This window comes from Sus scrofa, chromosome 2, assembly GCF_054392235.1.
Source record: "Sus scrofa isolate SSC_HxYL_T2T_F1_AM1 chromosome 2, Sscrofa_HxYL_maternal_Yorkshire_Landrace_v2.0, whole genome shotgun sequence".
Taxonomy (NCBI): Eukaryota; Metazoa; Chordata; class Mammalia; order Artiodactyla; family Suidae; genus Sus; species Sus scrofa.
In genome coordinates, this window is record NC_139384.1 from 157,941,882 (window position 1) to 157,953,822 (window position 11,941).

The 11,941-nt window shown below is 42.3% G+C and overlaps 1 protein-coding gene across 3 annotated transcripts in view; it reads right to left on the minus strand.

The window, feature by feature from the left end:
- The window catches only part of LARS1 (leucyl-tRNA synthetase 1), a 73,466-nt gene extending 62,702 nt beyond the window's left edge, over positions 1-10,764 (minus strand). The window contains exons 1-2 of one of the 3 annotated variants that reach the window (XM_021084961.2): positions 10,601-10,764; positions 2,386-2,504 (exon numbers count right to left, since the gene is read on the minus strand). In XM_021084961.2, the coding sequence (XP_020940620.2) occupies positions 2,386-2,504; positions 10,601-10,606 (125 nt within the window). In that variant the 5' untranslated portion in view covers positions 10,607-10,764. Of the gene's footprint in view, positions 1-2,385; positions 2,525-10,228; positions 10,567-10,600 lie in introns of those variants that run through there. The other 2 variants (XM_085014920.1, XM_085014919.1) reach the window with 2 other exon arrangements.
- Positions 10,765-11,941: the final 1,177 nt, after the last annotated feature.

Consider the following 11,941-nt stretch of genomic DNA (forward strand, 5'->3'; position numbering starts at 1 on the left):
AAAAAAAAAAAAGGCACTTTTTTAAAGCCACTTAATGTATTGTTATATTCTTTTTTTTAATGAATCAAGTGTATCTAAAAGACATGTATGAATAAAATGAACACTTGTAAACACATCACCCAACTTACATACTCACTGAAGCTTCCTGTGTGCTCCCCTCCACCCTCCCACTAGAGATAACCGTTACCTTGAAATTTACTTCTGTCATACTCTCATTTCTGAATAGTTTGCACCTATATCTGTGCCCTTAAACAATGTATCATAGTTTCACTAACTAGTGAACTTTATTAAAAAAAGTCTAATTCATAAAGATTTCTGCCATTTGCCTTTTTCACTCAGTTATATTTCTAAGTTGCTTCAGTTCATTTTCTTTCATTGAGCAAAACAGCTTTCTAATTCACTTTCAATTACTTGAAATTACCTTATAATTGACCAAAGTTCTAGAACCAAATAGAAGCTTCAAATTATACTTTAAAGTATAACATCATATACTTTGAGTTAGAGAAAACTCCTTTTTTCTTAAAAAAAAAAAAAATTCCATTAGAATGCAGCTTAGTAACAACAAGGACAGACTTTGGAATCAATAAGTCCTGATAAGTCCAAGCCCTGTCATTTCCTACCTATGCAACCTTGGGCTGGTTACTTAATCTCTCTGTATCTCAGTACTCCCATCAATAAAATAAAAGAATTAAAATACTGGTCACCTTAAAAGTTTATTAAGAAAATCAAATGAGGAGTTCCTGCTGTGGTTCAGTGGGTTAAGAACCCAACGTAGTGTCCACGAGGATGCAGGTCCCATCCCTGGCCTTGCTCAGTGGGTTAAGGATCCAGCCTTGCCACAAGCTGCTGTGTAGGTTGCATATATAGCTTGGATCTGGCGTTGCCGTGGCTGTGGTATAAGCCGGTAGCTGCAGCTCCGATTCCACCCCTACCCAGGGAACTTCCATATGCTGCAGGTGCGGCCAAGGAAAGGAAGGATTAAATGAGAACATGCATGTTAAAATACGGCAACTGGAGTTCCTGCTGTGGTGCAGTAGGTTCAAGATCCCACATCATCTCTGTGGTGACACGCATTTGATTCCCAGCCTGGCACAGTGGATTAAGGATCAGGCATTGCCACAGCTGTGGTGTAGGTCATAGCTGTGGCTTAAATTCAATCCCTGCCCCAGGAACTTCCAAATGCCTTGAGTTCAGAAATAACTAATTAACTAAATTCCTATTTCCAGTCTTGGGAGGAGAGCAGAGGACAAAACAAAAAGGGCCTATTTCCTAATGGCTTGGCATACTGAATAATTAAGAGATCAATATTAGCTACTATTACCAATATATTGCTGTCAATCTATTTCCTCAACTCTTTCCTTTTCAGCTGAGCCTGTAGCATGTAGAAGTTCCTGGGCCAGGGATCAAACCCACCCACAGCAGCACCCAAGCCACTGCAGTGACAACGCTGGATCCTTAACCTGCTGTGCCATAGGAGAACTCCTTTCCCCGACTCTTAAAAGGCACATTTTTCTACATTCTAACATAGCTGAAACTGAGATACAACTTATAATTGATGCAGATATTTATTATGGCATTACATTATGGCAATTATTTTGTTTTTGCTTTTCTCCAACATCATATCATTATCTATGGTCTGCCTTCTAACCTATGGTTCTTTTTTTATTAGTTAGATATATATATATTTTTTGTATTTTTTTATTAAAGTATAACTGATTTACAATTACGTATCAATAATCTGTAAATCTTTTTTTTTTTTTTTTTTTAATCTTTTTAGGGCCGCACCTGTGCCATATGGAAGTTCCCAGGCTAGGGGTTGAATTGGCACTGTAGCCACCAGTCTACATTATTATCTAGGATTCTTAACATTAGGCAAGAGTTTTACAAAATAAGATCTTCTAATACAGAAACCCTTCAAAATTTATACTTTGTGCCTTGGAGATAATTATCACTATAATATGAATCTCAGTAACAATAATTTTCCTTTGTCATTAAAGATAAAACTTCAAAAGATTAAACATCCACCTCTGTCTAAATATGAAAAATACTAGTTGAGGTTTTTGGACGTGCCTACAGCATGTCAACGTTTCCAGTCTAGGGACTGAACCCACGCCCCAGTAGCAACCTGAGCCACTGCAGTGACAACACCAGATCCTCAAGCTGCTACACCAGAAGAAAAACTCCAAAAAATATTTTTTAAAAAAAATCCTTTAAAATTTTCACAGAAAAGAGGATGGTAATTTGAAATTCAGAAAGTGGAAGTCACCTCCTTCAGCCAATTTCAGGCATTATAAATACAGTCTGTCTTACTCTTTCCACACAGCAGTTTCTGCACCCACTGGTTCTGCAAACACAACATGTAGAACTTCACAAACTGTTACTCACCTAGTCTGCTTCTCTAAATTAGATGCATTGACCTCAAACACTTTCTCGGTATCCCATTTTTGTTGGATTTCTTTCTCAATCTTCTTCAAAAAATCCACTTTGGTTGTTCCTTTTCTTTCCTGTCAGACACAAAAGACAACTATCCACTCTATTTCAATAGGCTTGCTTTAGAAAAAAGAAAAAAACTCGGTTCACACGCAATTGAGCTGTTTACTAATAGGTTAATTCTTCCATGGTTGTCCCGAAATTTAAATGAGTAAGATTAAAAATTAGGGTTATAACCCCTCCACTTCAAACCTCAAAGGGATGATTAAAGAATTACTTATACATAAAAAGGTTTGGAAAACTTGCTTTTAATTACATACTACAATATAATACTGTTGCAAATGCTCCTATTTAGTTAAAATATGTGAATACTAGAAAAGCATAGGATGGAGCAGTGCCTGCTTGCCCACCTGCAATGATGCCCACCAAAGGAGGACCACAAGGCCCAATGAGTAAAAGCTAAGGGAGGCTTAGTCATAAGCGTGTTTTTTCCCTGGGAAGCTGATGGAGAACATCTCTCTAAAATGGTTACCAGGCTATGAATATGACAATAAAGTGAAACAGAGAACGGCAAGCATACCTCTAGCATATTGGATTTACATGGCAATATTCCCATCATCCCTCACGCCACCCTCGGAGGTAAGGGAAAGGAAAGAACATACATGATCATTCTAACTCTGAAACAGAGGAGGAGTGAGGGCTTCCTTCTCAGTGTGTGACTCTTGAAAAAGAATTTGCTGCTAAAAACACGTGAAGCCGGAGGGGAACACAGCACTTACAGAACTAGCAAGTGTGAAAGTGTGATACCAATGGACCATACACAAATCTAATTCTGTCCTGAAAACCTAATATTAGGTTCTAGAATTTTATTTTCTGGTACAAAATTATCTGAACCAAAATTAGATTTTCTCCCCCTTCGTACATGCTAACATTTCCAGATTCTGCAGCATTTTCAAATGAGAAAATACCCAGGTTCTATTTATACTTTTACAACCTACTAGGCAGTTGATCTTGCCAAGTCATATCATGCCTCCCCCTGTCCTTCCACCCAACAATTTTTTTTTTTTTTTTTTGGTCTTTTTAGGGCCGCACCTACAGCATATGGAGGTTCTCAGGCTAGGGGTCAAATCAGAGCTGAAGCCACCAGCTTACGCCACAACACAACAACACAGGATCTGAGCCACATCTGCGACCTATACCAGAGCTCACAGCAATACCGGATCCTTAACCCACTGAGCAAGGCCAGGGATTGAACCTGCATTCTCACAGATACTAGCCAGGTTCGTTAACCGCTGAGCCACGATGAGAACTCCCCATCCAACAATTTAAAACATGCTTTCTACTCACATCACAGATTTACAGCATTTTCAGACAGCTATTTTTTAAAAGTTATACAAATCTAAATACTATGCCAAAAGGAATTTGTGCAATAAAAAAAAAAAACTTACCACTATTTCTTTAATAAGTATTTTATGTTAAAGATACCTTGTACATTGTCATAAAAATAACATTAAAATTAGGTAAGATTCAGTACATATGTACTATAAAGTTGTCAACTATTTTTACTTTTTTTTTTTTTGCTTTTTTAGGGCTGCACCCACGGCACATGAAAGTTCCCAGCCTAGGGGTCCAATTGGAGCTGCAGCTGCTGGCCTACACCAGAGTCACAGCCATCCTGTAAGATTCGAGCCATGTCTGTGACCTAACCACAGCTCATGGCAATGTGTGATCCTTAACCCACTGACCAAGGCCAGGGATTGAACCTGTGGCTTCATGGATACTAACTGGGTTAACTAAGCCATGAGAGGAAATCCTACTTTTACTATTTTCAGTTCTCTATATTTTAAATCAAAGAATAGTTTACTACTCCTTTTTATTTTTTTAAGCAAGTTCAAGACAGAAGAGTACAAGCTACAGAAAGATGAAAATGTCTGCTTAACAAGGAGGTGATGCGATGATGGATTAAAAAAACCTTGCCACAAAGGCAGAGAGGAAATGAGAAAGAATTCCACAACTGAAAAGTCATGGATGTTACAAGCATTTCTAGTAACCAAAGGAAAATAAAAATGGCAAGTAAATTCTTTTTCTATGAATCCTGACCAGAAGGGCAGATCATAAGGGCAGTGAGTAGAAATTACATCACAACACAAATCTCACAGAGTCACTTCCTGTTCAGAGGCTCTCTACAGTTCTCTGGATGGAGTCTTAAACCCGGCACTCAAGGCCCTTCTCATCTCCTCTTGGCTGGGCCCCTCCCTCCTCCCTTCTCACCTCCACTCCAGGCCTATTCAGCCACCTGCACTTCCCAAGTGTGCTAAGCTCCCTCCTTCCCCTCTGGGCCTTTCTTCAAGCTATTTTCTCTGCCCTCCTGGCCCACCAGTCTCTCTGCCTGGCTATCTCATCCTTCAGGTCTCACCTAATCACCCGCCTGGATTTCCCCAAAAGTGTAAGACACGCCACTCTTAATACGTTCCGACCTACAGTATTACCCCCAGGATGGCACTAACCACACACTGGTGTCAGTATCAGTCTGCCTTTCCCACAGGACTGTAAGTTCACTCACAGAGGGAACTGTACCTCCTTTCTCATTATATCCTCAATATCTAAGCCTATAGCAGGTTCTCAAATATCCGTGAATATTTAAAGATTTAAAAAGAGAAATAAAGAGTTCCCATCGTGGCGCAGCAGAAACGAAACCCCCTAGAACCATGAGATTGTGGGTTCGATCCCTGGCCTTGCTCAGGGGTTAAGGATCTGGCGTTGCCATGAGCTGTGGTGTAGGTTGCAGACATGGCTCGGATCCTGTGTTGCTGTGACTGTGGTGTAGGCCAATAGCTACAGCTCCAATTAGACCCCTAGCCTGGGAACCTCCATATGCCACAGGTGTGGCCCTAAAAAGACAAAAAAGTAAAAAAAATAAATTAATTTAAAAAATAAAATAAAATAATAAAAATAAAAAGAGAAACGTGTAACACATTGCCAGCTTTTGCATACTGTGGCCAAAACAAAATAACACAGACTAGGAACTGGGTTGCATATTGGAATCAAGGTGCTAAGCAGTGTGGACTCTTTCCCAAGAATTTCCATAAAACTAAGTGTGGTTGCCTAAGGCATTTCCTTTTCCAAGAAAGAATAAGGCCCTGTCACCCACTCACTCCTTCCCACTCCTGCCACCAACCTTCATTTACACCCTCAGCTCCTTTGCCCCTCTTACTGAAAAATCCTTTTTTTTTTTTCTGTTTTTTTTAGGGTGGGGCCTAGGAATCTGTCTTTTAATGTGTTCTTTTTTTTTTTTTCCCCGTCTTTTTTAGGGCCACATCCGCAGCATATGTAAGTTCCCAAGCTAAGGGTCAAATATGAACCGTGGCTGCCAGCCTACACCAGAGCCACAGCAACATGGGATCTGAGCCACGTCTACGACCTACACCACAGCTCACAGCAACGCTGGATCCTTAACCTACTGAGCGAGGCCAAGGATCAAACTTGGTCAGTTTCTTAACCCTCTGAGATACAATGGGAACTCTGCAAAATCCTCTTCTTAACAAATAACCTGTAAGTTATAAGGAGGTCTCTCTACTCCTATACATGTATATGCTGACCCACTTTCAATTCTAATACACAAGGACTACTGTTTGAAAAAAGCTACGGCCGAGATGGCAGTTTGTCTCCGTGATACTCCTTCCCTTTCTTCCTCAGCATCAAAAAGCCCAGTCTTGTTTAGGGTAGTGCAGCAGAGGTGGTTAAGCACACTTGTTCATGATTTCATAACTCCAATTTGTGAATTCACGAATTTGGACTGGGTTCTGGCAAAGGAGATTTGAGCAGAAGAAAGTCACTTCCACTCGCTTAAAACACGCTGTACAACTCCTCAGCCAGCTTCACCTACAGTTAGAAGAAGCACAGTGCCTGCAGCCCACGATACTTCTAGGGGCTCAAAATATTTAATATTTTAATTTCATTTAAAATCAGAAGAAAGGAGTTCCTGTCGTGGCACAGTGGTTAACGAATCCGACTAGGAACCATGAGGTTGCGGGTTCGGTCCCTGCCCTTGCTCAGTGGGTTAAGGATCCGGCATTGCCGTGAGTTGTGGTGTAGGTTGCAGACGCGGCTCGGATCCCGCGTTGCTGTGGCTCTGGCGTAGGCCGGAGACTACAGCTCCGATTCGACCCCTAGCCTGGGAACCTCCATATGCCGCGGGAGTGGCCCAAGAAATAGCAAAAAGACAAAAAATAAATAAATAAATAAAATCAGAAGAAAAAAATAAATTTTAGGGTAAAAGGAAAAAACTTTAATATATATCTGTCTTTATACCAACACAGCTATAGAATGTAATTCCTAGTTTTGTTTTGTTTTGTTTTTTACAGAGGAAGGAGCCCACAAAGGCAAACGTATCTAGGACTTCATGAAGCCTAGCTGTACCTAGCCTACCTTGGGGTCATGGGTCATAGGAAAGCCCACTCTATCAATACTAAGTTCCTTTTTCCTTAAACCAATTTGAGCTGGTTTCCATTGCATATAACCAAATAATCCCTAAGACATTAACCCAAATGGGTTGTGAACTCCTGGCAGACAGCAACTTTTTAGTCACCTCAGCACCATATACAATGCCAATGAACACAGAAGTTACATGACAAATATTTTTGCTTAAAAATGACATCACCAAATGGAATTCCCATCATGGCTCAGCGGTAATGAAACCTACTAGTATCTATGAGGATGAAGGTTCAATCCCTGGCCTCAGTCAGTGGGTTAAGGATCTAGCATTGCTGTGGCTGTGGTGTAGGCTGACAGCTGCAGCTCCGATTCAACCCTAGCCTGGGAGCTTCCATGTGCTACAGGTGTGGCTCTAAAAAAGCAAAAAACAAAACAAAACAAAAAAAACCTCAGAGGTCAATTGTAACAAAATCTGATTCTGGCCCAGCATCAACTTGTATAACTTTGAGCAAGTCACTTGATCAATCTGAGCCTAAGCTTCTTCATTAGTTACTCAACTAAATGACTGGTTACTCTAATTTGTTAAAAGGTTAATGAGAACTGAGTTCCTGAACTTTGGCTCTACTGATGTGTAGAGCCAAATAATTATTTGTTTTCTGGGGCTGCAGTGCATTATAAGTTGTTTAGGAACATCCCTGCCTTCTACGCACCTGCTGCTAGCAACATACCCCCAAGTGTGATCTTCTTGAGCCTCCAAACCAAATGTTCTCTGGAGGACAAAGTCACCCCAGCAAAGAATGGCAAAACTAGATAATAAACTTTTTCATACACTCATAGTATTCTGCAGTTCTTAAGACTTTTATGAACATTAACCTATTTGATATTAACAACAACCCTGAGAGGGGGGCAACAATCACCTTAGGGAGGGACCAGACCACTGATAACCATTCCCAAGATGATGAACCCAAAGCTCAGAGATCATCATGCCAGCAAATGGTCAGGCCGGACGAAAACACTCATCTTTCATTTCTGCTTTTCTCTTGGTACTCTGGCCATATCCCAGCTCTACCAACTACCAGCTGTAGAATCCTAGACAAGTCCCTTAACCTCTTTAAGCCCCCATTTCTCTACCTATCTATAAGGTGAGGAAATTAAACACATCTACCTTGCGCTATTTTTCTGGCCACCACATTCCCAAGGCAAAGATCAAACCTATGCCACAGCAGGGACCTGAGCCACAGCACTGACAACACTGGACCCTTAACCTGCTGAGCCAACAGAAAACTCCTACCTTGTACTGTTATTATGAGGATTAAAAGATGTGGAGTTCCCGTTATGGCTCAGCAGGTTAAGAATCCAACTCGTATCCATGAGGACACGGGTTTGAACCCTGCCCTGCGCAGTGGGTAAAGGATCCAGCATTGCCACAAGCTGCAGTGTTAGTCACAGATGCAGCTCGGGTCCCACATTGATGTGGCTGTGACATAGGTCAACAGCTGCAGCTCCAATTCAAATCCTAGCCTGGGAACTTCCATAAGCTACAGGTGTGGCTCTAAAAGGAAAACAGGAAAAAAAAAAAAAAAAAAAAGGAAGAACTTAACATGGTGCTGGACCCATGGTAAAATTTCAATAATGCTATAATCATTACTACAGAAAGACAACTAGATATCATGTACTTTTTATTATGTGTCAAAAATGGCATTTCAGGGCCTGGTAAAGGTAGGAATGAAAGAAGACTGGGCCTGAAATACCAATTATTGAAGTTGAGTGATGGGTATATGTAAGTACATAATATTGTTATTATCTCTACTTTGCTCAGTATTTAAATTTACCAAAATAAATTTTTTTTAATTAGCTTTATTTATTTATTTGTTTTTTAGGGCCGCACCTGTAGCATGTGTAACTTCCCACGTTAGGGACTGATGCGGATCTGTAGCTGTCAGCCTACACCACAGCCCTAGCAACTCGGGATCCAAGAGCCATGTCTGCGACCTACACCACAGCTCAGGGCAATGCCAGATCCCCAACCCACCGATTAAGGCCAGGGATTGAACCCACATCCTCATGGATACCAGTCAGATTCGTTTCTGCTGTGCCGCAACAGGAACTCCCCAAATGAAAATTTTAAAAATAAAATTATATTGATAAAATAAGGATATTATCCTTATTACATCACATCCCCAGGCCCTGTCTACAAGTCTGATATGTAACTAAAGGGGTTAAAACTGTCAAAAGTGCTATAAAATAAACATTCCCAGGATATAAAGAAAATTATATTGTTTGCTCTTTTTACAAATTTAATTATAACATAAAAACTAATTTTATATCCATGCTATTCTATGTTTACTATCTTATACTATTGGTAAGGTTTCTCCTAGAAAGAAGTGGAAAACTTTCGTTAAAGGAGTGTGCTTGCAAAATAAATTACCCAATTAGTTTACAATTGCAAACAGTACAGTGATTAAGAGAATGATCTCCAGAATGGGATCAAATGAATTAAAATTCTACTTCTAAAATGAGATCTCACCCCCTCTCTTCTGTTCAGGAACATCACTCCAGCAATAGGCGTCCTCTACAAAAAAGATCTGCATAAATTTTCCCTTCCTGCAGGGCAATTGCCATAAGCATACAAGCACTATATAATTCCTCCTTTCTTAAAAAAAAAAAAAAAAAAAAAAGCCCTCTTTCAACCCTCACCCCCATTCTAGTCTCCTTTACATAATTCCTCAAAAGAGTTGGCCGTAGCCCCTCTCTTCCCATTTTTTTTTTTTTTTTTTTTTGGTCTTTCTAGGACCGCACCCGGCGGTACATGGAGGTTCCCAGGCTTGGGGTCCAATTGGAGCTGTAGCCGCCGGCCTACACCACAGCCACAGCCACGCCAGATCCATCCGTGCCGCCTCTGCGACCTACACTACAGGTCTGGGCAAAGCTGGATCCCTAACGCACTGAGCGAGGCCAGGGACCGAACCTGCGTCCTCAGGGATGCTAGTGAGGTTCGTTTCCACTGAGCCATGCTTTCCTGATCAGCAACCTACGAGGCTTCCCAGGATCTACACCCTCCCAGGGCTCAGTCCTCCACCTCCACCGCCAGGCGACACACAAACACACAGGCCGTCCACACCACCTCCCCCGGAGGACCCCTCTGGCCGCACAGCCCGCCCGGTTCCTCACTCGCACTGCTGCCGCCGTCCGGAAAGCTCTTCCTCTGCCCAGGTGCACGGCTTACTCCTTACCCGCTTTCGGCCCAAATGCCACCTTCTCAGCGCGGGCTTCTACATGCCCCCTCCCTGCTCTATTCATTTCTATTGCACAGAGCGGCACCTGACACACTGCACACACATTTGTTTTTTTTTAAACCACATACTTCAAAATGTAGCACGCATAGACGTAAACACCATGAAGGCAGGAACTTCTGTCTACAAAGAGGCGCTCCGTAATTTTCTGTTTGAAGGAGTCGTCAATGCTCCATACTCCTCTCTCTCCAAATCAGTTTTTAGAACCTTTGGTGAAATAACGCGTGACGTTAAACAGTCTTTAAAGCTAAAAACCTTAGCGCCTCGTCAGCTAGCAAGAAAAGGCACATGCTCACAACAGCCAAGCCTTAAACGCGGGGGGCAAGGCCTCCTTTTTCTTTAGAAAAGGGTTTTCCCTCAGGACATAGGCTACCACACGGCGCCCCTACACTGGCAAAAGCAGGCAGTCCGGCCGCGCGGACCCTCTTCCCGCCAAAACTCACCGCCATGGCGCCGCCCAGCCGACTGCACAAACCCACGACAGCGACCTCGAGGACCCCCCCTCAAAGGAGTGGTTACAACTTCTTCCCTCCCTCTCGCGGGAGTCAGGCCCACCACCTCTCTGAAGCACACGCTTCACACCTGATGAGGCAATCACCGGCTCTCTAACTACCTCCGGGGCCATCTCGTGGCCTGCTGGGAGTTGTAGTTCCCAGAACCCTAGAGCTCACGTCCAGCAGGCACGTATTGACTACATTTCCCAGAGAACAACAGAGCCACCGGAAGTCTAAGTCCAGCCACACCACCCCCCGGGGGGGAAACCGGTAGTGACGTCACGTGTATGTTGAACTACAAAGCCCATGATGCAGTTCGGGGTCGCAGATCGCTGTGAGCGCGCCCTGAGTGACGTAGAGATCCCGGGCCACCAACCTTTTCACCTTATGGAGCTGGGTTAGGTGGCTTGTCTGGATGCCTGGACGCAAGTTGTAGTCGTCTTCAGGGACTGAGGTGCTAACTATGACATGTTTACGACTGTTGGTGGCATTCAAAATCCAAAAAAATTTTTTTTATTTCTTAGTGAATTTATCACACCTGTAGTTATACAATGATCATCACAATCCAATTCAAAATCCAAAATTTAGACATTTTATAGCCATGTATTAACAATCCTCATTTTTTACATTTTTTTTAAAGGAAAGGGTGGAAACCTACCTGCTCCCAGTGCCCGGCTCAGACTGGTTCATCTTACCAAGACTCTGTTGTCTGAAGTACTGGTTACTAGCCATAAATGGCTATTTAAATTAACCAATTTAAAATAAAATTTAAGAGTTCCCGTCGTGGCGCAGTGGTTAACGAATCCGACCAGGAACCATGAGGTTGCGGGTTCGGTCCCTGCTCTTGCTCAGTGGGTTAACGATCAGGCGTTGCGTGAGCTGTGGTGTAGGTTGCAGATGCGGCTCGGATCCCGCGTTGCTGTGGCTCTGGCATAGGCCGGCAGCTACAGCTCCGATTCGACCCCTAGCCTGGGAACCTCCATATGCCGTGGGAGTGGCCCAAAGAAATAGCAAAAAGACAAAATAATAATAATAAAATAAAATTTTAAATGTAGTTCTTCAGTCGCACTAATGCCACTTTTCATGTAGAAAGTCCACATGGCTAGTTGTTCCATATCCGGACAGCGAGGGTGGATATAAAACATTTCCATCATCAAAGAAAGATTGATTGAAAAGCGCTGATCCAAGATTTTTACTTTCTGGTAGTCAGATTATTACTCTCACCTGCGTTCCTTTATAATTTGTTAACATTTATTAAGCATCTACAAAGCACTTGAAGGAGCTGGGTGT